General features: G+C 42.9%; 1 protein-coding gene across 3 annotated transcripts in view; it reads left to right on the plus strand.

Annotated features, from left to right (window-relative positions):
* The window catches only part of POP1 (POP1 ribonuclease P/MRP subunit), a 37,673-nt gene extending 15,428 nt beyond the window's left edge, over nucleotides 1–22,245 (plus strand). For 2 of the 3 annotated variants that reach the window (XM_077846691.1, XM_077846692.1), the window contains exons 10-16: nucleotides 2,615–2,726; nucleotides 3,269–3,388; nucleotides 9,366–9,481; nucleotides 11,198–11,389; nucleotides 13,047–13,201; nucleotides 18,795–19,136; nucleotides 20,006–22,245. In XM_077846691.1, coding sequence (XP_077702817.1) covers nucleotides 2,615–2,726; nucleotides 3,269–3,388; nucleotides 9,366–9,481; nucleotides 11,198–11,389; nucleotides 13,047–13,201; nucleotides 18,795–19,136; nucleotides 20,006–20,660 — 1,692 coding nt within the window. In that variant the 3' untranslated portion in view covers nucleotides 20,661–22,245. The remainder of the gene's footprint in view (nucleotides 1–2,614; nucleotides 2,727–3,268; nucleotides 3,389–9,365; nucleotides 9,482–11,197; nucleotides 11,390–13,046; nucleotides 13,202–18,794; nucleotides 19,137–20,005) is intronic. The other variant, XM_077846694.1, reaches the window with a different exon arrangement.
* Nucleotides 22,246–27,673: the final 5,428 nt, after the last annotated feature.

The raw sequence follows: 27,673 nt of genomic DNA on the forward strand, positions 1-27,673 counted from the left end.
TCTTATTTTTCCCTCCCTTCCCTTCTGATACTCTGTTTTGTTTCTTAAATTCCACATATGAGTGAAATCATAAGATAATTGGCTTTCTCTGATTGGCTTATTTCCCTTAGCATAATACCCTCTAGTTCCACCTACAATGTTGCAAATGGTAAAATTTCATTATTTTTGGTGGCTAATATTCCATTGTGTATGTGTACCACATCTTTTTTATCCATTCATCTGTCTGTGGACATCTGGGCTCTTTCCATAGTTTGGCTATCATGGACATTGCTGCTGTAAACATTGGGGTGCAGGTGCCCCTTTGAATCAATATGTTTGTATCCTTTGGATAAATACCTAGTGGTGCAATTGCTGGGTCCTGGAGTGGCTCTATTTTTAGCTTTTTGAGGAACCTCCACATTGTTTTCCAGAGTGGCTATACCAGCTTGCATTCCCACCAACAGTGTAAGAGGGTTCTCTGGAGCTGGTCTTAAGGGTCTGTGATCCCTAAAAGGTTAAGAGCAATACATCTAGTGAGCACTGTCCCAACTTCCTGCAAGGATCATATTTTTCTCTGGTGCCTGGTATGGTAGCCGTTAGCCACAGTAGCTCTTGAGCACTTGAAATGTGGCTGGTGTGACTGAGGAACTGAGTTTGTACCTTCATTTTTTTTTAAAAGATTTATTTTTATTTATTTATGATAGACAGACAGAGAGACAGAGAGAGAGAGGCAGAGACACAGGCAGAGGGAGAAGCAGGCTCCATGCCGGGAGCCCGACACGGGACTCGATCCTGGGACTCCAGGATCGTGCCCTGGGCCAAAGGTAGGCGCGAAACCGCTGAGCCACCCAGGGATCCCCTGTACCTTCATTTAATTTTAATTAACTAGAAATTAAATAGAAATTGCTCTCTGTAGCTGTAGTGCGCAAGTTGACCACACAGGTCTAGAGAGGAGAGATGAGATTAGGAATCAGACACTCTGGGTTCAGATTTAGTTTGTTTCCCTGTGTTAGTACAATTAACCCTTCCATGCCGGTGCCTCTCACAGATTTGATATGGTCAAATAAGATGGTAGGTCGGAACAGATTTTGAGCTTTTAGAGGAAAGATATTTTAAAAATCAAAGGCTACTTCTGTCCCTCTCTCTGTTGCTTCTGTACTGGCCTCAGCCACTCTGTCTCTTGCCTGTCTGCATACTGAAGCAGCTTCCTCACTTCTTCTGCTGTTCCTCCTTTTCACTCCATCCTCCATGCAGGAAACGCAATGATTTTTTAACAAATGATTTACATCAAGTCACTTCCCAACTAAAAGCTTTTGAATAGCTTCTTACTGCATTTGTGGTGAAACCCATAGTCCTTACCGTGACTGCATACTCTTGTGCCTTCCTGCCTTTCTGGCTCCCTGTCCCTGCACCTGTTGTGCTGGTCTTCTCAGGTCCTAGAATATGTCAGGTCTCAGCTCCCTTAAAACCTTTACACTTAAAAAATGAAACAAAACAAAACAAAACAAAACAAAAAAACAACCTTTACACTTGCTTTTTTTCCACCTGGCTGAAAATTCTGCCCCTAGCCCCTCTTTGCTTGATGAAACCTTCCTTATTCTTCAGATTTCAGCCTCTATACCTCTGGAATCCCTTCCTGAACCTCAAGTCAAACAATATAAATTATATTTCATTCCATTTTGCACATTCCCTCAGTTTATCTGTCTAGATTCGCTTGTGTACTTATGTGATGTTCACACTGAAATTGGTGAAGGCAAGGACTCTGTCCCCAGTGCTTAGCACAGTGCCTGGCACAGAGTAGAGGTTCCACTCTAGCTAATAAGTTGCTCAGGAAGGATTTGAACCTAAGAAGTTGGTTCCAGAGCCTGTACTTTAAATCAATAAGCTATGCTACCTGAGTTTCTGTGAGGTAAATAGCTCATATGTTAACAGGTTGCTTCTCTAGAATCTGTAGGAGCACATCCTACTTTACTGAACTTTAGTATGAATCATGGCGGTATGTTCTCTTTCTTGGTGTGCATCTGGTACTGAGGTGCTTTTTTGTTTTCCTTTTTTTGTTTTTAAGTTTTTATTTTTTAATCTTGTAAGTAATCTCTATACCGAACATGGGGCTCAAACTCATAACCCTGAGATCAAGAGCCAGCCAGATGCCCTTGAGGTGATTTTGGAAACCTTACCCAATTCCTGGTTCTTTTTGGGAAAAATATAAGTGAAATATTTGTGTATCTTATTTGAAGTTTCTACGAACAACGTAATTGTAAGATATCCTTTTGCCAAAGATTTCTTCAAACAGTATAGGTTTGGTTTCTCTTTGATGGGGAAGATTTTATTGCTTAAATTGGTATGAAGTTGGTGGTAGTGGAGGAGGAGCAAGGAGCTTGTCAGTAGTGTTCTGTGAAAAGAGCAGAGGTGTGAGGTAGCTTAGGTAGTCCCTCTGAAAACCATGGCTGTGGTTTTTAGTGTGTGAAATGTTGAGAGAAGTGTAATGCTGTGTGCTTGCCTCTAATTAGAAGAGTAGTTAGGCAGGTGTTAATTATTGTGTTAAATCAGGTGGCAGTTTCTCACATATCTCAACTGTAACAGAATTGTCAAGTCTGATTCATTACCTGTCTGGTAAGCAGTTGTTATTTTTCAGAAAGGAGAGGATGCAGAGAAGACACCTCACCACTGGTGGATTGAAACCTGTAAGGATCCTGATAGCGTTTCCCTTCATCACAGACAAGAAGCCATTTTTGAGTTGTTGGGAGGTATTCAGAGGGTAAAGTGGGTAGTTTGGGGAAGAAGGGAGGAGTGGGAAGTGGGTCAAGGGAGTGTTTTACAGTTGGGCTAACTCCATGGGAGTGGTGCTTTTTTTAACTTGTAACTCTCCTCACAATACAGCAAGAAGACACAGCAAACAGGAGTTTGTTAGTATTCCGAATAACTGGCATTCTGATACAGTAGCTAAACACATAGACCAGGTTCCAAACTAAGGTCTATACTTAACCTGTGTACAGTTGTGTCTGTGTGTGAAGCTACTGTAGTTAACCACTGATGGAAATATACGTGTTCATGTTATAAAATAATCTGTTATGTTAATTTACTGGTTTTGGTGGGAACCGTCACTCTTTATGAATGTTAATTTACTATCTGAAAGTATTAATGGGAAAAAAGAGGAAATGTATGTTTTTTAATAGCCCAAGAAGAAATTTTTATTTAAAAATTTGAAAATACAAGCAAATATATGTATATTGTGAATGACTTTGTAAAAACTTGTTTTTTGTTGTTGTTTTTTTTGTTGTTGTTAAAGGAGTAACCTCACCAGCAGAAATTCCGGCTGGTACTATTTTGGGATTGACAGTTGGGGATCCTCGAATAAATTTGCCTCAAAAGAGGTCCAAAGTTTTGCCCAATCCAGAAAAATGCCAAGGTAAAGTTTGTAGAACACCCCTGATTTTCCTTGCAATTTTGAGTAGGTTAGTCCCATTAGAAGAGTTTGACATAAAAAAAAAAAAAAAAAAAAAAGAAGAGTTTGACATCTCTGCACTAACTTTATTTGTAAAAAACGGGGGTGATCTTTACCTGCCTCCCTTTCAAGGTGTTAATGACCAAAGGAGATGGTGTGTATGGAAGTATGGAAGTATTTTTTAGCTATGAGATGTGTAGTCTGATCCTCATGTTCATTTTTTTTTCCTGAGTTCTCTATTTTTAGTATCTGGTAAAATCTGTCTTTCTGCAGACTGGGTTTTCTGAAAATGCCTGGCATTTCAGAATTTTAATTGTGAGGAAGGGATCTGCACCCACAGCTGGTCTTGTGCTCATTGGAAGCCTCTGTCTGACCATACAGATGATCCAGGTTCGAATCCTGGCAAGGCCATCCCAGGTGCTGAAGATGTCTTGGTTTAGACTCAGTAGAGTGGCCTGTGGGAGGTTGTTCTGTGAGGGTGGCATCGGAAGGTGGATAGGAGCTGGCTTTTTAATCTGATCTGGGATTTGCAATAATTGTGATAATATCGCATTGTATTTATTGTCAGTTAAACACTATTAATTGGTAGAATCATTAAAATTACCTTCTGAGTTTTGAGAGGAAAAATACAGGTATGTGTAGTAATAGCTTCAGATTTTTTTTTTTTTTTTACCTCCATGTGTAGTTAATAGCGTATTAAGGGAGCAACAGATTAGTCTGTCAGAACCTCACATGCAAGGTGAGGGAGGAGTTTGAAGATCTGTAGGCAGCTAATTATGGGATCTCAGACATGAGTTGTTGCCTTTTTTCTTTTTAATGGCATTATGGTCTGGTGCAACCCTAAAAGTTGTTGACTCTGCATTAAATGTTGACTGTCATAATTGCCATAAAGCTATAGTTAAACTCCACTTTGTTTGCCTCGCTGCTTCAGATCTTTTTTTGGAATGAGGCAGTTATGTATTCAATTTTTTTTAAGACGTTTATTTTCATATGAATCAGTTCCAGGAAAATTAAAGTCTACCTTGAAAAACATGATTTCATTTCTATGAAGGCCTACCATCTTGTTAGTCATTGTGGTATTTTATTGAAACCTGTTTTAGGTAATTTCGTTGAAGTATTGGTATGTGAACTACATAAAGAAGTAAACTTTTTAAGAGATTAGTATTATTCCAACATTACCAACAAATGTAACACATCATCTAGGATGATAATTCAAAACTAAAGTTTGAAATATACTTTGATGAGCCGGGTCAATTAATAAAAGACTAATCCTTGGAAGAATCTCAATGTCATGATGACATAAAACATAATTCTCTGATGTACTTCCAATTTCTCTTTCTATAGCTGAGGTTAACCTTTGCCTATTTTGACTTAGACAAAACAGACCAATTTTGGTGCCATTTAAGCCATAAAGAAGGGTTTGCCTGATTCGGATAACAAATTGTCTTCTTATGTGTACTGGGAATCAGAGAACTCTGAAAAGAGAGGGTATATAGCTGTGATACTGTGATAGAGTAAGAAATATGCATTTTGGTTTTTGTGTGGATACACCTGACTCTAGCATATTGCTTCTAAAATCCTTTAATTTCTTAAAATTAAAGCTTAAAGGCTAAAGGAATGTCTTTTCTTATTCATAAAAGCCCCTTTCAGTCATCACTTTTATGTGAAGGATGGTGGGCTGGTTACCTGGGGAACCACCCACCAGGTTAGAGGGCTGGAACTTTGGGTGGCCCTTCTAACCCAAAGCCCCACCCAGACCTGCTTCTGAGAGGGGGAGAGGGGTTAGAGATTGAGTTTGATTCTCAATGGGCAATGATTTCATCAATCATGCCTACCTGATTATGCCTCTGTAAAAATCTTAAACAGTTGTGATTTGGTGAACTTTCAGTTTGCTGAACACTTGGAGGTGTTGGGAGGATTGTGAGTCCAAAGGGGGCAAGGGCCTCATTCCCTCATACCTTACCTTATCTGGCTCCTCCATCTGGCTGTTTCTGAGTTCAGTCTTCTTATTTAAAAAGCACAAACCAACAACTAAACAAAACAGTAATGGATTAAGTAAACTGTTTTCTTGAATTCTGGGAGCCATTCTAGGAATTGTTGCATTTGAGGAGGAGGTCATACATGAGACCAGTTTATAGCCAGCTGATCAGAAGTATAGTAGACCAGAGACTTCTTTTTTTTTTTTTTTTTTTTTTAGACCAGAGACTTCTAATTGGCATCTGAAGAAGGGGCAATCTTGAGGGAGTGAGCCCTTAACCTGTGGGATCTGACACTGTCTCCAGGAAGGTTGTGTCAGAACTGATCTGAACTGTAGGACCCCTAGCTGGTGTTGCAGAATTACTTGGTTTTGGGGAAATGACTGCACATGTGAGTGTCAGAAGTGTTGGGAGTAGAATAGCAAGAGTGTAGAGAAGGAAATAGTTTCTTTCAGTGAAAAACGTGAAATAATGATGCATACTTTCAGATGTTTTGACAGTTTGCTTGATCATTTGATCCTTGAATTTGATTTCAAATATTAATAATGGTTTTTCAAATCTTTTCAACTTAACACAGCATTTCAGTATGTAAGTAACTTGTTTTCTGTGTGAGATTTCAAAATAAATTCCTGTTGTACTGTTGTTTTAGTATTTATTCTCCTTAGCATCTTCTGATTTGTTCTGATAGATGATTTTAACTAGTCTTTTTCATCCAGAGATGAATTTGCTTTAGAAAATGCTTTGCATGTGCTTTTGGACTCTTTATAATCTTTCTCTACCACTCTTCGGTAGTGTGTATACCCCAAACACAGGAAGAGTCAAGTTGTGTTTAGAGTGATAGGTGAGAGATTATCCCCTTTTATAGCTTTTCCAAGCACCGTTAGAGCATTGATCTGCAATTGACTTTGTAAAGTATCCAATTATTAGTCATTGTGCACTGACTTCTCTGTTTTTGCTCTTGGGAGAAAAAAACCCTCATAGCTTCAATTGGTCCCCTTTAACTGTTCTGTATGTTTAATTTAAAACAGAGTGAATTTGAAGACTGTAACTTTGGTTTATTTGATTCCCAGATGAGAAAAACTTAAATTTCCTTTGTTCTTAAGGAAAATTTACTAAAAGAAAGTATTAGTTTAAAACTCAGGGATCCCTGGGTGGCGCAGCGGTTTGGTGCCTGCCTTTGGCCCAGGGCGCGATCCTGGAGACCCGGGATTGAATCCCACATCAGGCTCCCGGTGCATGGAGCCTGCTTCTCCCTCTGCCTATGTCTCTGCCTCTCTCTCTCTCTCTCTTTCTGTGACTATCATAAAAAAAAAAAAAAAAAAAAAAAAACTTGGTCATCTCCTTTGGGATCCCTGGGTGGCGCAGCGGTTTAGCGCCTGCCTTTGGCCCAGGGCGGGATCCTGGAGACCCGGGATTGAATCCCACGTCGGGCTCCCGGTGCATGGAGCCTGCTTCTCCCTCTGCCTGTGTCTCTGCCTCTCTCTGTGACTATCATAAATAAATAAAAATTAAAAAAAAAAAAAAAAACTTGGTCATCTCCAAATACATTTAAGAAAGGAGAAGACATGCTATTTCCTTCAACCTCTAAGTTATTCTGCATTTATGTAGTTCATTAGAAGACTTTTGCCTGGGCATGAAAGAAACTACGCTTTATTTCAGTCTTGGGCATAGGACTTAGAATTACATTTGGAATCGATAGTCATTGTAGGTAAAGCTGACTTAGCTGGTGGTATTCTTTTTCCCTCACTACTAGACTGACTGTTGACTTAAAAGGACCTTCTTCTTTGCCTTCAGACATACTCCATTTTGTTTTAAATAGACTTTATATTTTTGAACAGTTTTAGGTTCACAGCAAATTGAGTGGAAGGAATAGAAAGTTCCTGTATTCTCCTTTCCCCACCCCCACCCCACCCCAGCATGGCCTCCATGAGCCTGCATTAACATATCATTGTTACCTGAAGTCCACGGTTTCCTCTTGGTGTTTTATTTCTGTGGGATTTGACAAATTTATAACAACATGAATCCATCATTGTAGTATTATAAAATAGTTTTGCTTCTCTAAAAATCTGTGCTCTGCTTATTCATCTCTCTCTCTCTCTTTCTCTTTCCCAGCCCTTGATCTGCTTATAGTCTTCATAGTTTAGTTTTCTAGAATGTCCTCTCATTGGAATCAATACAATATGTAGACCTTTCAGATTCTTTTCTTTTACTTTGTAGTAAGTGTTTAAGGTTCCTCCATGTCTTTTCATGGCTTTGTAGCTCATTTCTTTTTAACACTGAATAATATTCCATCATCTGGATGTACTACCTACTTTGTTTCTTTTATTTAAATATCATTGTTTTTTAGAATATTTGAAGATGAAGCTGTCTTTCCTGTGCCTTTACATCCTAAGTATCAGCCCTGTCTTTTGTAGAGTCCCACTTCTGTCACTCAGATCGTGGCAGCACTCCACAGGAAAGCATTCTGGATAAACAGAGAGGCTGTTTGAGATGGAGCCTCTTTGCTCCTAGACAGGCTATGTGAACTTTCACAGCATGTAGCACTATTAACTTAAGATACTGTTGGTTATTATCTCCATGAAGAACAGGAGCGGACTAGAAGCAGTTTCTGCTTTAAGGAGCTTTTATCTCAGATCTTTTCATCAATTTAATATTCTCTATCTTTGTTCTCCCCTGAAATCTGTCACAGTATGGCCCAGAGGCTTCCAATTTTTTTTTTTTTTCCCAGCCATCAGACTCATGCAGGTATGTGCCTTTGAGTGACCTTTCTATGTAGGCAGTTTAGAGGCTAGCTAAAACGTAGGCAGTTTAGAGGCTAGCTAAAACTCATGAATTGTCTTTCTTTCTTTTTTTTTTTTTTTCTTTTAATTTTTCAGACCAACAGAATAGATTTGGAAGATTTTTCCCCCCTAGTGTTTAAATGACTTCATGTAGGATATGTCTTCTATCAGTATAACATTTGTAATTGAAAAAGTTTCTTCTTTTTTTCCCACTAGAATGCTTTTTGGCATGGCACAGTTTATTTAAAGGGATGAAACAATATAGTTCACAGGAACTATGCTCTTTTTAAAGGAATGTGAAGAACCTATTTTACAGAAGAAATAAATATTCAGTTCAATGAGAAAGGATTATAAGAGACTTGAAATAATAGAGCAGAAGAAAAAGCTGGTATCTATTGGCTCACAACCATTGGGCCAGGAATGCTATAAAGAACCCTAAAACCAATAGTTACAATATAGGTTGTCCTGTCCTAGCACATTGTAAAAAAATTGTTCACCTGTGCAGTGGTTCCTAGAATTCAGTTATCTTAAATGTGGGATTAGGCAGCTATTTCAAGGCAGCTGAATGTGATACTTATATTTTATATGCTAAAAATAAATGCCAAAAAATAAGTTTAGGAGCCTTTGCAGTTTTGCAGATTATGAAACCAACTATAGGAATAACTTAATTTCTAGTCAAGAAAATTCTTCTAGATGTGGTATAGGTATACAATGGATTACTCATCCATTAGAAACAACAAATAACCATTGTGGTTATATTTGTTGAAATATAGTCAATTGGAGAAGGACAAACATTATATGCTCTCATTCATTTGGGGAATATAAAAATTAGTGAAAGGGAAAGGAGAGAGAATGAGTGAAAATATCAGTGAGAGTGACAAAACATGAGAGACAACTAACTCTGGGAAATGAACAAGGGGTAGTGGAAAGGGAGGTGGGCAGGGGTTGGAGTGACTGGGTGATGGGCACTGAGGGGGGCACTTGGCGGGATGAGCACTGGGTGTTATGCTATATGTTGGCAATTTGAACTCCAATAAAAAAATTAAAAAATAAAATTCTTCTAGAGAAGTTAAATGAGTGCCTACAAAATATTTTCTTGTAATAGAAGGTCAACCAACAATGTTTAGAGTTTGACCTCATTGTTCTGGAGGATGTCATCTGAAGGCTATTTCTTTTCCCTCTTAGATAATGAGAAAGTTAGACAGCTGCTCCTGGAGGGTGTGCCTGTGGATTGTGCGCATAGCTTTATTTGGAACCATGCTATCTGTAAGAATGTCACAAAGAATAAAATCTCGGATCAGGTAACTAATGGTGTAAGGATTATTGGTAAAGTCCTGAAGATAGTTTGAAATTCCTCACTCTAGATGCTGTAGAAGTTATTTCATACTTTATAGAATCCCATAGACTTCCTTTTATTTTCTATTTATCGATCCTTAGGATATGTGTGTGTGTGTGTGTGTGTGTGTGTGTGTGTGTGTTCTTAGAGAAGAATAATCTCTGGAAAAAGTTGCTTCAAAGACTTTTTCTTGAAATGATAATCCCATGGTTTAAATACATATTTTTCTTTTACTGTTTTTTTTCCCTTTAAATGTTCTAACTTTAATTTCACAATGACTGAGCTACCAGGACTAGGAATCATAGTAGATGGTGGGATAGATGGCTAAGGTATCAAGGAAGTACAGGATTAGAGGAAGCCCAAAGAAGGGGTGCCAAGCTCAGACTAGGGAAACTAGAGAAAGCTTCCTGGTTAGGGGAACTGGTATTTGAGCTGACTTTTAGATGGGTGGGCAGAGTTAAACCAGACTTCTCGGGATCAGGAGCCAAGACAGCAGTAAAGAAAAGGATTGCTGGAAGTGAGACCAGCAAGTACAAGGGCCCAGGATGAGGTGTTCAGGAATCTCTAAGTAGGTCAGTAGCTTGGAGTTGAGGATGGGGCAGGAGATGAAAAAATGAATAAGGGTCAGAGCATAAAGAACCTTGAGGCATTTTAAGGATTTAGACAGGGGACATAGGGTGCCATTGAAGGGTTTTAGCTGGGCCATCATGACATGTTCAGCTTTCACTCTGGCAGCATTGTGGGAGGTGGATTAGACTAGGAATGGGGGTGGGGGCAGGAGAGCGGGAGATCAGACTTGTGGTTGGATGGCTTTAAAAGAGACCCTGGATGTAGTCCTTAATGGAGGACATGATGAACTCAATCTTGGATAAACTGAGTTGGAAGGTCCTCAGGACTTCCCCAGAGGAGATGCCAGGAGACAAGGTTTTGATCCCAGGGGAAAAGTCGGGGTTATGGACCCAGATATTTTGGAATTACTACCATGTAGAGATGGTGGTGGCAACTCAACCAGAGGTTAACAAGGAGAATCAGGACTTGGTCGTGCTTGAGGAGCATTCATGAGGTAGCAGTCAGACTTGTCACTGTGGAGGCAGCCTCTGGTATCGTCTCTTAGGTGAGTGCTGGGCTTCTCTCCTGCCTGTTCATCTCTTTTTGCAGCTGGTGAGAAAAGTCTGACCACTCCCTACAGTCAGATAATAAGTAATTTATGGCATTTTTTCTTGTAAATCTTTAAGACCTGGTGAAAAAATTTCTCCAGAGCCAAAGTATTTTCCCACTTGACGCTCCTTGAGAAGTTGTTTATTGTTTGTATCTTTTTTACTTCCTGACAACAAATCTTAACCAAAGTAAATGTAGGGACTGAGCATCAAAATATAAAACTAATCCTGATATAAGAGATTAGCCAAATAGATGTATTTTATTTTTTAATTTTGAATCATGTGGTGTATTGAAGCTCAAATGCAAGATAATTTGGCATTTTCTATCAAAGCACTTGTAGAGAGGAAAATCATTATAGGAGGAATACCGTGCATTTCAAATGGCTTACATTTATTTATTGAGAACATTTTTTTCTTGGTTTTTGAAAGAGCATTTAACTTTCTAAAGCTGCTTATAGGGAGTAGCAGTAGAATCTCCCAGAAAATTAGGATTGTTTGTCTTGAATTATTTTTTTCCACTCTAGGATTTAAACCGGAAGAGAAGTGAATTGCTGGTGCCCGGGTCACAGCTTGTTTTAGGGCCCCAGGAATCCAAGATACCTATACTTTTGATTCAGCAGCCAGGGAAGGTGACTGGTGATGACCAACGAGGCTGGGGAAGTGGCTGGGACATCCTGCTCCCAAAGGGCTGGGGCATGGCCTTCTGGATTCCATTTGTAAGTTCCTTTTCAATTCCCACTTTACAGTGTGTAAAATACATTCCTAGTAAATAACAAGTGCTAAAATTGTTCTAGATTTCACACACAACTTAGAAACTGAGTGCTGTTTTTCTACCCTTAGAGCTATAATTCTGACACAAGATACTTTTTTAAAAAAGATTTATTTATTTATTTATTCATGAGAGACACAGGGAGAGGGAGAAGCAGGCTCCCCGCAGGGAACCCAATGCGGGACTGGATCCCAAGACCCGGGTATGATGCCCGGAGGCAAAGGCAGACACTCAACCGCTGAGCCACCAAGGTGTCTCCTGACACAGATACTTCATAAAGTCCCTGGAGCCAGGTTTCATTGATGGGCTGACATAGTGTGAATTTTTGAGATTTTGAAAGTGTCCTGATTTTTGAATAGTAGTGGCAACAAAATGTCAGGGTGGTTTTTTGTTTTGTGTGGTTTTGTTTTGTTTACTCAAAAGAATTTTAAAAGTTTAAAAGCAATTTTTATAATTTTCTAATTTTTATGGTTCTATAGAATACTTTTATTTTTTAAGTGCTGACCATGTATTCCTATTAACTGCAGCTAAAATTTTTATTAAAATCCAATGTGTTTTTTTCTTTTCGATAGTTTAAATTTTTTGAGCTAGAGAGTATAAAAGACATGTACGACTGTTAAATTCACACAGGTAATTAATTTTAGCGATTATGCTTAGTACAAGAGACATTTGGTTAAGCATTTAAGAATGGGAATATTTCTTGGGCTCCTGACTGGCTCATTTGTTAGGTCAGGAGTTTGAGCCTAATGCTGAGTATAGAGCTTACTTAATTTTAAAAAATATATTAATATATTATATATGATTGATTATTAAAAATTATTAATAATTATATATTTAAATATATTTATATATAAAATTTTATATATATACATAAAATAATAAAAGTGGGAATATTTTTAAATAATTCTAATTTTTAAATTATTAGATGTTTCAAGCATACAAAATATAGATACTGATATAATGAACAACTCTATTTACCCTTCAGTCACCATCCAGCTTAAGAAATAAAACATAGATTTATTGGAAGCATTCTTTCTAGTTTCATTTCCCACCCTCCTTCTAAAAGAATCCACTATTCCTATTTTTGGTGTTTGTTACTACCTTGCCTGTTTCTATAGCTTTATTTTAAGTATGCTTGTATCCCAAAATAAAAAAACTATATTTGACATGTTTTCAAACTTTATATACCTCACCACATATATGCTTTTGCAACTCACTATATTCACTCAACATTAAGATTTTCCCATATTGATGGTGAAGCTCTGTTTCGTCATTTTTGCGATTGTAGAACTCATTGTAGGATTATCCCATACTTACCCATTCTGTTTTTGATGGGCATTTAGGTTGTTTCCCATTTTCTTTTTTTTATTAGAGAGAATGAGTGCACAAGCAGGGGGAGCAGCAGAGGAAGAGGGAGAAGCAGGCTCCCCGCTGAGCAGGGAGCCCAGTGTAGGGCTCAATTCCAGAGTCCTGGGATCATGACGTGAGCCAAAGGCAGACACTTAACCGACTGAGCCACCCAGACGCTCCCCATTTTCTCTATGCAAACACTGATTTTACTATAAGTTGGTATATTAATAGGATATTTTTGACATTTCCTTTAGATCTACCGAGGTGCAAGAGTTGGTGGGTTAAAAGAGTCTGTAGTGCATTCGCAGTATAAAAGGTCACCTGACATTCCTGGTGATTTCCCAGACTGCCCCGCTGGGGTTCTGTTTGCCCAGGAGCAAGCCAAGACTCTCCTTGAAAAGTATAAAAGGTAAGAAACCGGCTTCTCTAGTTTCCTAATGTCTTATGAGGAAGAGAAGGGCCTACTCAGCACTGGCCAATGCTATTTGGAATGGCTTCAGGAACTCTTATATAATGTGGAGTTTTCATAGACTTTCCCTGAGTTCACATAACCAAGACATAATTAGGTCAGAAGATTGTCATATATATGACTTTTGTAGGCCTGTCCAAGTTATAGACCCTTGTGGTCATTTGCTTACAGTGATGATGGCATATGTCTAAACTATGGGCCTGAGTTTCAGATGCTTGATTTGAGATTTACACTACCAGCCCCTGTTCCCTCAAAATAGAGTTTGTGTTTTTTATAACTGGTTATAGAGGTAATACATATTTATGAACTTTTTTTGTGTGAACTTTTAATGAAACTATGGAAATGTGTAAAAATGCTTTGTAAACTGGTATATTCCTTCCATCCAGAGAGATAAGTAGTGATGTTAGATTTTGGTATCTATCCATCTAGACTTTTTTCTTTTCTCTCACTGGGGGAGTGGCCAGTGAAGGGCTTTACATCTATACTGTGAAGTACATGCTACTTTTGACAACCTGGATCTCCTACTATGCTCTGGGCTCCTGGAAGCACAGAGACTCTCTTGTTTGTTGTGGCATCTGGCCAGTGCCTGGTGCATGATGCCCTTAATAACTTTCTTTGTTGACTGATGAATGAATAGATAATAGGTTGTTGTAGTTCCTTGACCATGAGCTCTATGATTGTGTTTTCCTGTTTACCACAACCACAGAGGCAGGCAGTGCTAGGTTTTCAGGCTTTGTCAAGTGGATGCATGAGTGGAAGGACAGGGATACTTTCCTAGATTGCTGGCTTGCAAGCTCTTTGAGGGCAGCAATCATGTATTGTGTGCCTCCCAGAATACAGGGAGGAGAATCTTCTATGTGTTTGTTAAATAACAATTGACAATAATACTTATTTCTCACCCTTTAGATTTCTTTACTCATACAAATTTTTCTTAGGTATAGGTTTTTTTGAAAAGGGATTATATTATATACTATTTCAAAACCTGCTTTTTAAATTTAGCAATCAATTATGGATAGTTTTCTCATATCAATAAATGTGACTCTAAACCAAGTGTTGGCAAACTTTTTTGTAAAAGGCCAGATGATAAATATTTTTGGCTTTGTGGGACCTTTGGTTTCCACCATAGCAGCCACTCAGCTCAGCTCTGCCTTGTGGCACAAAGGCAGCCACAGATGATACAGCCACAGCATGGCTGTGGGCCATCCTTACTCTGTCTATGGACACTCAACTTTGAATTTCACATAATTTCATGTGCCAGAAGATGTTCTTTTTTTTTAACCATTTCCAAACATAAAAGCCATTCTTAGCTCATGGGTCATATCAAAGCAGACAGTGGGCCAGGTTTGGTGTGTGAGTCATAATCTGCGAACCCTTACTCAAAATAGAACTGAACAGCTGCATCCAGGACTCCAGTATGGATGTCCTGTAATTAATCAGTGGCCCTTCCCTTTAGGTCATTTCTAATTTTTTGCTATGTGCTTCTGTGAACAGCTTTCCATATGCATCTTCATGTATTTGTCTGATTTATTCATTCATTTAACATATTGATTTAGAACCTGCTATGTGTCAAAGGCTTCTTGGCACCGGGCCTACAACAGGGAAAGGCAAGAAAATCTGCTCCTGTCCTCATGGAGCTTATGTTCTAGAAGCACATGTTTCTAGGTTGGTGGGAGGGAACCGGCAGAGAGGAGGGAGGCTAACATTGCAAGAACAAAGCCCTTGAGTGGGGAGGGGGGAATGGTATTTCATAGGGTCAGGCTCAGATCTCTCATTTTAGTGGGCTGGAAGACTGATGCTGAGATATGAATACAGATTGAGATGGGGTAGACTGGCATAGAGGTAAGGTTAGAACTCTCCTGATCGTGACCATCTCCTCTGTGATAAAAAGAGGCAAGGTTATTGGGAATAAGAAGGGGAGAGAGGCTGTTGGAGATTTGAGGAGAGAGGAATCCATATAGACCATTTTCCAGAATAGTGGAAGGTAGAACTGACTAGAGAAATGTCAGGGAGTCCACTTGAGTTTCATGTATATTATATGACTCAGGACTTCTGCATATTCTTCCCCAGCCCTGTTTTGCTGATCCAGGGCTGGCAGGAATAGGTGGAGGGTTGGATGTAACCAGGTTTGGCTTTGCCAGGTGGAGAAAGTTGAGGGTACATATAGGGGAGTGATTCTCATATGTTTAAGCTTTTTAAGAAGAGACGTGTGAGGAGCACATGGCTCAGTCGGTTAAGATCTGGTTAAGTATCTGTCTTTGGCTCCGATCATGATCTCAGGATCGTGGGATTGAGTCCCGCATCGGGCTCCCTGCTCAGTGGGCAGTCTGCTTCTCCCTCTCCCTCTGCTGCTCCCCCTGCTTGTGTGTGCTTTTTCTCTCTCTCTGTCAAATAAATAAAATCTTTAAAAAAAAGAAAAAAGAAGAAGAAGAAGAGACGTATGAGAACAGTGGTGAGCTGCTGTGAGGAGATGGTAAAGGGGATCCCTGGGTGGCCTAGTGGTTTAGCACCTGCCTTTGGCCCAGGGCGCGATCCTGGAGACCCGGGATCGAATCCCACGTTGGGCTCCCGGTACATGGAGCCTGCTTCTCCCTCTGCCTGTGTCTCTGCCTCTCTCTCTCTCTCTCTCTCTCTCACTGTGTGCCGATCATAAATAAATTAAAAAAAAAAAAAAAGAGGAGATGGTAAGGGAGTAAGTTCCAGTGCTCAAGGAGTTGTGTTGGGGAAGGGGTAAATAGGCTGGAAGAGGAGGCATCACTCTGAGGGTAGATACTTGAAATTGAGATTTTAAGGTGGAGCAGGTGATGGCAGTCACCAAAACTAAGGTGTCGTGTGACTGGGAGACTGGGTTTCTGAGGTGAAATGAAAGATGGGAAATGAAGACATGAAGTTACTGTAGACCAGGTGTTAGAAGGCTGATCTAGGTAAATACCAAAGCCACTGAGTAACAGGAGTCAAGATGGAGGGGAAGGAGGTGTAGCAGGTGGAGGGCGTGTATGGGTGGCTGATGGAGGACCTGGCTGAGAAGGGAGAGCCAGTGGTTCATCTAATGTCATGTGCTTCAGGGGAGCTGGGGTCTTGGAGGAGGAAGGAGAAGAAAAAATGGTGTGGGGGCATCAGGAGGACATCTGCCCCCTTCAGGCCCATGGGATGAGAAACTGCTCTCCCTACAGAGGAGCCAGAGGGGAAAGAAAACACAGACCTTAGACTAAATCCCATAAATAAGATTTCTGGCTTAAAAAAAAAAAAAAGATACATGCCTCAAAGATTTTTTATACTCTTGACGAGTGTTGTTTGTATTAATTTAGGATTTCACCTGTAGTTCAGAGGGTGCCTGTTTCCCCTCACTCCCGATAACAGGATATTACCAACTTTTACTATTGATAAAAACTGATGGGTGGAAAAAGTGACATCTTATTGTTTTAATTTTTTGTTTGCTTCTGGTGATGTTGAATACTTTGAAGTTTTTGCACCATTTTCTCTTTCTCTTTACTTTTTCTTTCTTTCTTTTCCCTTCCTTCCTTCCTTCCTTCCTTCCTTCCTTCCTTCCTTCCGTCCTTCCTTCCTTCCTCCCTCCCTCCCTCCCTCCCTCCCTTCCTCCCTCCCTCCCTCTTTCCCTCCCTCTCACTTCCATTTAAAGGTCTTTGGGTGAGGCAAGTATCCTGGGAGTATTTTTTTTACCAGTTACCCCTCTTGGGAGGCCAGAACATATTTGGTTCAAACTCCAGAATGTAGGCTCAAACTGAACCCCCGATTAGGTCTTCAGGTTCATGTTCATTTGGGGTCCTGGGGCATGGCACATAGTAAGAAGCATGTGAGGGAAGGAATGTCAGGGCCTGTCCCACAGGAGATTGTCAATCTGAGGGCAGGGTTCTGGGACTCCCTAAGAGTCTTCCAGCCCAGAATGTCCAACAGCCAGGCTGCTCCGTATGTTTTGGGGTCCTGGTTCTCATGGTATTTCTGTGGTATTTCTCAGAGGTTCTCCTTCTTTCGTCCATTGCTGAAAAAGTCGATTGCTATCACCCTGTGACTTTGGAAATCTCTCTCAAAATTGCAAATGCTAAATAGTCTTTGCTTTAGCAGTTCCATTCCAGGAACTTACCAGTGGATATACTTGTGTTCAGGGTCATTCACTGAAGCATTGTATATAGAAGCTAAAGTTTGAGACTACCAAAATGTCCTTTAATAAGGAACTATCTGAATAAACTAGGGTATGATCCAATAGTGGAGTAAGATATGCAGCTTTTTAGAAAACAATGAAGGATCTCTTAATGTGCTCATATAAAATGATTTCCAAGGTATTTTGTGAAGTGAAAAAAGTTAAGCAAAATGTACTGTATCTGATGTGTCACCACTTATGTAAGATGGGTAAGAAACAGAAAGAAATATGTAGGGCAGCCCACGTGGCTCAGCAGTTTAGCACCACCTTCAGCCCAGGGCCTGATCCTGGAAACCCGGGATGGAGTCCCACGTCAGGTTCCCTGCATGGAGCCCGCTTCTCCCTCTGCCTGTGTCTCTGCGCCTCTCTCTCTCTGTGTCTCATGAATAAATAAATAAATAAAATCTTAAAAAAAATATGTACATGTCTGCACATACATACATAAAGTGTCTCTGGAAGGGTATATTGAGAAACTGATAATGACGCTGTCTCTTATAGGGCAGCTGGGACATTTACTTCCTTCTAAAGGTCTCTGAATGAGGCTAGTACCCCGGGACCATTTTTCACCAGCTACAAGTCGAGTGAGGGGAAACTTCACAGCCACCCCCTTCTGTTCCTTTTGAACTTAGAATGTTTTCATGTTCAGGGACATCACTGTATGAGTCCAGGGACAGCATGTATTTGGAGTCTTTCAGGAATGGCACTTCCTGGAGTTGTGCAGTGGCTACATGGGGCTGCTTTATGGGACATATTACCTTTTGTCATTGAAACCACAGGAAACAAGCTTGGCCAGTAGAGTTGGTTGTTATTCTTTAACCATATTTGGAAAAATTTTTTTGTTTTTGTTTTTGTTTTTGTTTTTTTAATTTTTATTTATTTATGATAGTCACAGAGAGAGAGAGGCAGAGACATAGGCAGAGGGAGAAGCCGGCTCCATGCACCGGGAGCCCAACGTGGGATTCGATCCCGGGTCTCCAGGATCGCGCCCTGGGCCAGAGGCAGGCGCTAAACCGCTGCGCCACCCAGGGATCCCGGAAAAATTTTTTTGTATGCTTGTTTTTGTTTTTTGTTTTTCTAAAAAATATTTTATTTATGTATTTGAGAGAGAGAGAGTGTGCGCAAGTAGGAGGTGCCAGGAGGGGCAGAGGGAGAGGGAGAAACAGACTCCCCACTGAGCAGAGAACCTGACGCGTGGGGCTCAGTCCCAGGACCCCAGGATCATGACCTGGGCCGAAGGCAGATGCTTAACTGACTCAGCCACCCAGGCGCTCCAGTATGCTTGTTTTTTAAGTAGAGATGTAGTACAATGGCCGTAGTTATTTTAATGGTTCAGTCCTAAATTGTTCAAAATTGGTTCTCCCCCTTGATTTTCACTAGGCGCCCTCCTGCAAAACGACCCAATTATGTTAAGCTTGGCACTCTGGCACCTTTCTGCTGTCCCTGGGAGCAGTTAACTCAAGAGTGGGAGTCAAGAGTCCAGGCCCAAGAGGAATCCTCTGTGGCCGCCTTTCCAAGTGGTGAGGAAAATGCCTTGAGAGGAGACAGGTTGCCTTGTGCTCCCATGCCTGAACACACTGATGAGCTGTCTGATGAAGGGGGTGCATCTCTAAGCAGGTCCAGTGAGCCCCAAGAAGTAATGGACACAGAATGCCCAGCCCAGGTGGGGACCAAGTTGGTTACAGGCCAGGATGCCACTGGCAGTCTCCTCTGCGTTCTTAGGTAAGTGTCCTGACTCCTGGATGTCGTTTAGATTGTCTTGTTTTCATTCTGACCGGACTACAGGATGTAAACGTTACCTTCGTTCCTTAATGCAAAGCCCAAAGGGATGCCTGGGCTTCCTGGAGGGGAAAGCCAGTCCTGCCATGTGTGTCTCACAGAGGGCTCGGGGACACAGCTGAGTCACATTGGTTTGGAGCACAGTACTAACTGGCCAGATGATTTAAAGTATTGTCATCCTTAGACATAAACCTATTGTTTTCTGTGACCTATTTAATTTAGTCTTTGCTGACAGAGCAGTCCCCTTGCGTCTGTGACCCTAGGTAATGAGGAACATTCCCTCTGCAGACTCTGAGCAAGCATTCTCCCCTTTATATCCCTGAATCAGATTTCTTCTGGTTCCTTTCAAATGATCTGAATTTATGAGTGATGTACCTGCTCGTTTTAACACTGTTATATCAGAGAGGCCACTGTACGAAATGTGTCCTGCTGCAGCCTGTTTGGTGGTATTTCATAGTTTCCTTCTCTTCTGTGCTTAGATTTTTTTAAAAAGTGCTCATCCCTCTCGCTTTATACTCATGTCATAACTTTATATCCTTCCTTCATTTCCTAGAACTGTCTCTCTCAGCCTTAGATTCTCTTATTTTTCTCTACCTTCAATTTCTTAAACCTTTAGTCCTTTAGTATCTAAGAAGAGTAGACACATTAGAAGAAAAATATACAAAAATGCATTAATGTCTGTTTTTAACTGTAAAAAAATTAGTTTTTATGCTTTCCCACATAGAGTATTAAAAAATCATGTTAACTCCAGTAGTGCCCAATCTTCTGATTGCATGTTTTCTCCTCAAATGTGTGTCTCCCACTTCACGTAGGAGTAGGAAATCACTGAAGCAGCTGTCAGCCTGGTGTGGGCCCAGTTCCAGGGACAGGAGGGCACCCCAGCAAGCTCCCGGCAGCGGGCAGCCAGCAATGACCAGAGCGGCCAGCCTGGCCATCTTGGACCGCTTCCCCAGGGCCTTGGTGTGGGTCAGCCTGTCCCTGCTGAGGAAGGGCAACCCTGAGCCGCACTCCATGATCTGTGTCCCAGCCAAGGAGGACTTCCTCCAGCTCAGTCGGGATCGGCTATACTGTGGGCCCCAGGAATGCAAGCACAGTGACCCATTCAAGAGCAAGATACGGAAACAGAAAGAGAAGAAGAGAGTAGAGAAGAGGCAGGACCAAGTGTGCAGTGTGCCTGAGGGTCTGGCAGGAAGGCACCCTGCAGCCAGGGACCAAGCTCTGACCCTGGGCTTGTGGTCAGGCCCCCTCCCTGTTGTGACGTCTCACTGCTCCAGAGTTCTCCTCGGCTTTGTCACGCAGGGAGACTTTTCCATGGCTGTCGGCTGCGGAGAAGCCCTGGGGTTTGTCAGCTTGACGGGTTTGCTGGATATGCTCTCCAGCCAGCCGGCAGCGGAGAGGGGCCTCGTGTTGCTGAGGCCCCCCGCCTCTCTGCAGTATCGGTTTGCGAGAATTGCTGTGGATGTATGAGCGCTGGTGGACAGCCTGGCAGCGTAGAGATACTGTTTGTTTGCCAGGTCCCACCATTGGAGAGTTTTGTTTTCACCATCTTCTGTTTTGAAATATCATGTGAAATTTTTGGAAATGAGAATAAAAAGATTATGTATTATGCAAATGATAGAATACTAACATCATTCCAGTTATCTCATGGATTTCCTCCACCTTTCCCTGTAGCATTTGAAAATTATTTGGTTATACAGACAAAAGCTTTTACATTTTGATTTCTTGGTTTGTGTCATTCTTGCTGAAAACAATTAGATGCTCTGTACGTTTTCTTGTTCCTTTTTTATTAGGAACAAAGGGCTGTCAAGTGTATTTGAAAAGCCTTGTAGACACGGAATAAGCAACAAGGTTTGTTTAATGACTTGATTGTTACAGAAGAGAGAAAGGCTATCAACACTTGGCCTCTTGTGCATGACATAGGGCTTCCCCATCTGGACTGTGTTCAATTCCATACTGGAGTCAGCATGCCTAACACTTGACACCATGTGGAAGGAAGTTGTGGAAAATTTATTGCTGCCTGTTTTCAGGCAGATTCAGTGTATGGCAGAGGTGTTGGGGTGGAATCAGAATGGGGTTCTGATCTTTAGGATCTGTTGTCCTCTTTGCTATTGATCAACACATTATCCTAGGAGTTACGTGATTTTTCTGTGCTTTTTTTTTTTTTCTGCAAAGAGTTTCTCAAAGCCATAGAGGATGGTTTCTCAAAATACGTTCTATGAAATGTGCTATCTAAAAAAAAAAAAAAAAATGATTCCAATGTCAGATTGATGTGGGAAACTCTGGGTTAAACAAAGTTTAACGTTTCTTTTTAAGCATTTCTTTATAAGGGGTTTCTAGAACCTTCCATGTGATAATACACATTGTGCCTCTCCAGGAAGTGGATAACAGCCTACAGTAGTATCTAAATCTTTTTAATTCCCAAACTCCTTTTGCAAGGAGCACTTTGTAGGAATCATGTTTTTAGGAACACACTTTGGGGAACGTGGCTGGACCATGCAATGTTTACCTCTCTGCAAGGTGATGATTAAAATGACAGGCCACTTTTAGACACTCATGCAGTCACGATGGCCACCTGATGTTCAAGCAGGGTGTAAAAGAGAGGTTTCATTCTGCCCCACAGATGGAGTGCAGTCACCATTGTTTTGTTTTGTTTTTTTTCACTTGCAGAGAAACTAGGTGCTCATTCGTTCACTTTTAGTTACTATATGCATCTCACACCTTCAGACCCTTATCTTCCTACCACACGTTTTCTAGCAGAGCCTGAACTGGTTGTTTTTGTTTTTGTTTTGTTTTTTTAATTTAAATGTACAGTGAGGCATTCTTCCGTGTAAATGTATTGGGTTTTTGCAGTAGCACTTGGTAGAAATGTCTCTGGGGGAGACTAGTTGCCTAGAGAGACAGCAAGTATTACAGTAGCTAATAAAATGTCTGATGTTTTTCCTCTCACCATGCCTCTGGCTGTACTGGTGTCCAACCAAAATGGAGGCTGATAAAAATAGTGTAACTTAGTGGTGTCTGTAAACAATAAATTAAAATGTTGCTTGATATTCAATTGTGAATGTTTATTGGGCCATTCCTTGTCTGTTTTCTCGGCTCTAAGCCACTTCATCTGAGGCTTAGCTTGCCCCATGACAGAAGCCTGAGCACACTGTGAGTCACCTAAGCTCAGTGCCTGTGAGGGCCAGGCAAGGGGGTCAGGGCACACTTACTCTGCTTTGTGGTAGAAGGTCAAAGAACTATGTGCTGAAAGGATAGACTTGTGTTTCCGAAAACCTGTTCAAGCCACAGACGTCTACGGCCATACCACCCTGAACGTGCCTGATCCTGAAAACCTGTTCAAGGGAGCACTGGTCCCTGGAGATGTTTTCCAGAAAGTGATGCCCAAATAAATTTGGGGAGAGCTGTAGTCTACAAGCCCCTGTTACAGATGCACAATAAATGAGTGAAGGCAAGGCCCAGCAGATTCCTGTGGGAAGGAAATCCATCTTTTACAGAACTCCCCCTTTCCCCACCGATTTCTCTTTAGTGGTGGGCATATCTATTGTCCAGGGAAAACTAGTTTCATGGAATATACTTTGCAAAACACTGACAAAATCTGCACATACCCAGTGAAGTATCCATTTCTCCTCTGAAAAAGACACAGGAAAGCGTTTTACTCTCTACAGCAAAAAAATGAATAAATGTGTTTATTTTGATGCTTCCTGTGTCGCAGATTTACCAAAAAAGTACAATGTGGCCCCTGGCCTCTTGTGAGGGCAAAGTCTCCCGGGTTTGCAAAGTCAGGAAGTGTCTTAAAAAGTGTAGTTGTGTGATCTGAGCACCCAGAGACCAGCTGTATACCTCTTTCTGTAAGAAACAATTGATTCTGTGTGATTATGCTCAGCTTTTAAAAAATACTACACGTATTAAAATGTTTACTACACATAGTAAAATATTACTATATTTTTGGATTAATATATATTCATCATGGAAAACCTAGAATATGCTGATGAGCAACAACAACAAAAGTTAAAATCACCTGGATTCTCACGACCCAGACGTCACCTTTCTGGTACATACCCTTCTAGGCCTTGAGATGTGTGCCAGTAGTTTTCAGAAAAATAGCATCAGTCATTGCTCATCTAAAAATTCACACGGTCCCAGTGCAGGTTAAGCACACGTCGCCCATTCCTTACAGAACTTCATTAGCTCTATGAACCTGATGTTCGTGCTCCTTTCATCGGCAATAAGGAGTTTGTAGGTAACGGACCCATGAGGAACTCACTGCAGCATTGCTGACTGGCTGCTGACTGCCTGGGAGGGGTTAGGGGAGGGGAGATGGGCAGGTGACAGCTGGATGGACTCTCATCCCAGCCTTAACTGGTCAGGACTGGGCTGCTTAGGAGGTAATAGTACATAACAAAGACCAACCGGGGTCCCTCAGAGCAGCACCCCTAGTTAACACAGCAACTCTGGCCACTGCAGGCCTCTCCACAGTTCAGAGGCACAAGTCCCATCTTCTCTATGGCTCTCAGTCCTGGCTGCACTTTAGAATTGGCTGATAACCCAGAAAGCAGTCTCAGGTGGGACCCAAGGCTTTTCTGACGTGTAGCTTGGGCTGAGGCTGCAGTGCTGGGAGGTCTGGCTCTGGAGCCCTGCACCCTAGGAAGGTGTGAATGAACCTGACCACTCTTGTGCCTTTCGCAGCTCACAGGTCTGTAGACTGCACCATGAAATAGCTGGGCAGGAACTTGATGAGAGCATAGTGGCAGGGCTGGGAGGCCCCAAGTGGGGGTGTCCACCAGGGGAGAAGCCTGGTCTTGAAAGAGAAAACAGCCTGGCTCATTACTTACATAACCTTCACTACTTGGGAATATAAAATGAGGTATCTTTTGTTTTCTTTTTTTTTTTTCTTTCTTTTGTTTTCTCTTGGTGAGTATCCTTTCGGATCATCAGTTCTCAACCTTGGCTGCATTTTGGCATCACCTGGGGAGCTTTTCAAGCTCTAGTGCCTGAGGCTCACATCCCAGAGATGCTGATTTAACTGGTGAGGACCATGACCCAGACACTGGGATTCTTACGAGCTCCCGGAGGTGACCTGCAGCAGGGATTGAGAACCACTGTTCTAGACTTTTGATACAAGGTTCCAGTGTAGCAAGGTAAGGACACAAAAACTCTGTGGGTAATGAGGAAACATGCAGGGTGGTAGCAGGTGTAAGCTGTCCTGAGTGGGGCACACAGCTGATACTGATGGCTGTGGGTAAGGTCCTGCTGAACCTAACAGCCGAGTTTAGGTAATGGCATTTCCCTTCCCTGCCTTTTTAAAACTAAAATTTAACCCGGTACTATTCCGGAAGAATCCCCCCTAACCATTTGTGTGCATTCACTTAAGGAAATGTTTATAAACACAAAATTCGGGGGTCCCTGGGTGGCTCAGCTGTTTAGCGCCTGCCTTTGGCCCGGGGCGCGATCCTGGGGTCCCGGGATCGAGTCCCACATCGGGCTCCCTGCATGGAGCCTGTTTCTCTCTCCGCCTGTGTCTCTGCCTCTCTCTCTCTCTCATGAATAAATAAATTAAAAAAAAAAAAAAAAACCACGAAATTCTCCTAGTTCCTCCCTCCAATCGCTGGCCTTCTGGTTCCTGAATAGCCAAGCTTGGTACGTCCAGGACTTGGAGAGCCGGGCATGCGCTGTGCTCTGTGTTCGTGGAACGTTCTTGCCCCTCCTCCTGTAGTTTCTGTACCCCCATCCCCTCTCCTCCCAGCCTCCCAAGCTGATGACGTATTTCTCAGAGAGGCCTCCTCCTGCCTACATTATTTTCTATCCCAGAAGGAGTTTATTTCTTGATGACATCACAACGTAGAATAATTCTTTGGTTGTTTATTTATTGTCTACTCCATTAGGCTGTGAGCCTCAGGAAGGGGAGACCTGTGTCTTATTTGATGATTGTTGCCCCTCAGGCTCTAGCTGGGTCCCTAACCCGTGCCCGGCATTTAGTGTATTTTTGTCGAATTGCTGCGTTAACCAAAGAGCTTGTTGATAGTAGAAGTACGATCCTGTTTTATCCCAGGCACTATTGCAATGGACCGATGGGCCACTAGGTGGTGCCAAGACCTCGCGAGAGAACAGCCCACTCGGGAAAAGGGGGAACTAAAACCCGTTCACTTGTGCAGGCCTGGGGCGGGGGGGGGGGTGGCAATTGTGAAGTTACAGGTCCTCAGTATTCTTTCTCTCTCTTTTTTTAAAGATTATTTATTTATTCATGAGAGACACAGAGACAGAGAGAGGCAGAGACCCAGGCAGAGGGAGAAGCAGGCTCCACACAGGGAGCCCGACGTGGGACTCGATCCCGGAACTCCGGATCGCGCCCTGGGCCAAAGGCAGGCGCCAAGCTGCTGCGCCACCCAGGGATCCCCTCCATTTTCATTTAAACCTCATGCAAGCACGTTTATGACCCCACTTTATAGATAAGAACACTGATAGAAAGAGGTTGAAGAATGTCCCTAAGGCCCTACAGCTAATAACTGGAGGACAAAGCATTCAAAATCAGATCCATTTGCTGTCAAAGCCTGTGCTCTTTCTAGGTTCATCTTTTTTAAAAAAACTGGGCAGAGGGAGAAGCAGGCTCCATGCAGGGAGCCCGGCACGGGACTCGACCCCGGGTCCCAGGACCACGCCCCGGCTGCAGGCGGCGCAGCCATAGTGTTGAAATCCTCGTTGAGAACTCAGTGATTTTTTAGAAGGAGCTAGGTAAGAAACCACTTTTATTTATTTATTTTCTAAGATTTATTTATTTATTTATGATAGAGAGACAGGAGGAGCCGGAAGCGGGACTCGATCCCGGGTCCCCAGGATTGTGCCCTGGGCCCAAGGCCGGCGCTAAGCCGCTGCGCCACCCAGGGATCCCCCGGCAAGAAACCATTTTTAAAGCTCTTTTCTGACAAATGAATCCCGCCCACAGCACCCCGCTCCGTCCGCCACCCCGGGCGGTCAAGGCTGGCCGCCCCCGCCCCCGCCGCCGCCCCCGGGAGCCCCGCCCCGCCCCGGCCGGACCTCGCTCGGCGCAGGGAGAGCCGCACGCTTTCGGGGCTTTTGGCTCCTGACTTGAGGAAGTGAAACCAACCTCGTTGTCGAGCTTTCCTTCTTGCTTCCCACGGGTCACAACGGATCTTGCGTCCGCGGTTCGGACACCACCGCGTGCGCCTCGGGCAGGGCTGCGGTCCGTGGGGCGCGCGCCTCTGCTGGGTCCCCGGGCCCCGCTCTCTGGACGTCTCCGCCCCTGCGGGATAGTGGTCGTTTCAAAAGCAGAGCCTCGGACAGCTTACCTGGGGGTACTTACTTAGGAAGTGACCTCGGGGGGGGGAACGGGAGACTTGGCCGAGCCGGCCAGCTGCGGGGGAGCCCAGGCCGAGCCGAGCGAGCGTCTTGGTCCGCTGGCTCCCTGGGGGCAAGCGGACGCCGCCCTGCACAGTGGCGGAGGGGAGGCAGCCTTTGCTCACCCGCTCTGTCCCCTTGCGGAGGGCGGCCCCCTTCCTTGCACCTCCAGGTGCGCACAGGGACCAGAAGGGCTGAGTCTGCTGGGTGAGCGTCCGCGGAAGGCCGGTGGCAGTCCCCGAGGGCATAAACGAGAGGGCAGTGAGAGCAAGCTGCTTTGGGGCCACACCTGTGCCCAGAGGTGGCTGCACAGAGGGCTGGACAAGAAGTGCACGGAGGCCATGTGAGCCAGGGTGAAAGATATCTAGCCCAGAGACCTCGGTAGACCAGTGACTGTTCCTGTCGCAACTTTCTAGGAGCCAAGCGGTGTGTGTGCACAGGCACCCCTGTGCTGGTATGGCGGAAGCGGGAGGAAGGGATCAGGTGTTGAGCACTCTGGAATAAATACCAGTAGTGCACATGTGGATGTGAAGGTGATCTTGCCTGTTAGGGTCTGGCTGCTACGAGCACTCGGAGGATCTGTGCAAGGAGCTGGAATCTTGGGTGGCTCAGTCAGTTTAGCGTTTGCCTTCCACTCAGATCATGATCCCGGGGTTGGGAGTTGGGCCCTGCATAGGGCTCCCTGCTCAGCAAGAAGTTTGCTTCTTTCTCTCCCTCTCCCTCTCCCTCTGTATGCTTGCTTGCTCTTGATCAATCTCAAATAAATAAATCTTAAAAAAAAAAAAAAAAAAAAGCTGATTCTCCTTTTGGCGAGGACTGCCTGGAGTAGTTCTAAATATCTCCCACTGTATGATTGCAACAGTCATTAGGAAACAAGTCCTAAGACCCTCCTCGTCTGGTAAGAAAATACCCGAGTGGAGATGTTCTGTCTCAGGGCTGGCTTTCCCACCATGCTTGCCCAGCTGAACCTGCAGTTTCCCTTCTGCTTATCCCCTGCCTGCCTCATTTGTTTCTTGCACCCATGCCTGCAGCTCAGTTTTACTGTTTCCTCAGGAAAATGGAGGAGGTTGGGGAACAGTCCTGCTACTTGTGACAGTGTGGTCCCAAGACCAGCAGCATCAGCATTA

Source organism: Canis aureus, chromosome 14, assembly GCF_053574225.1.
Source record: "Canis aureus isolate CA01 chromosome 14, VMU_Caureus_v.1.0, whole genome shotgun sequence".
Taxonomy (NCBI): Eukaryota; Metazoa; Chordata; class Mammalia; order Carnivora; family Canidae; genus Canis; species Canis aureus.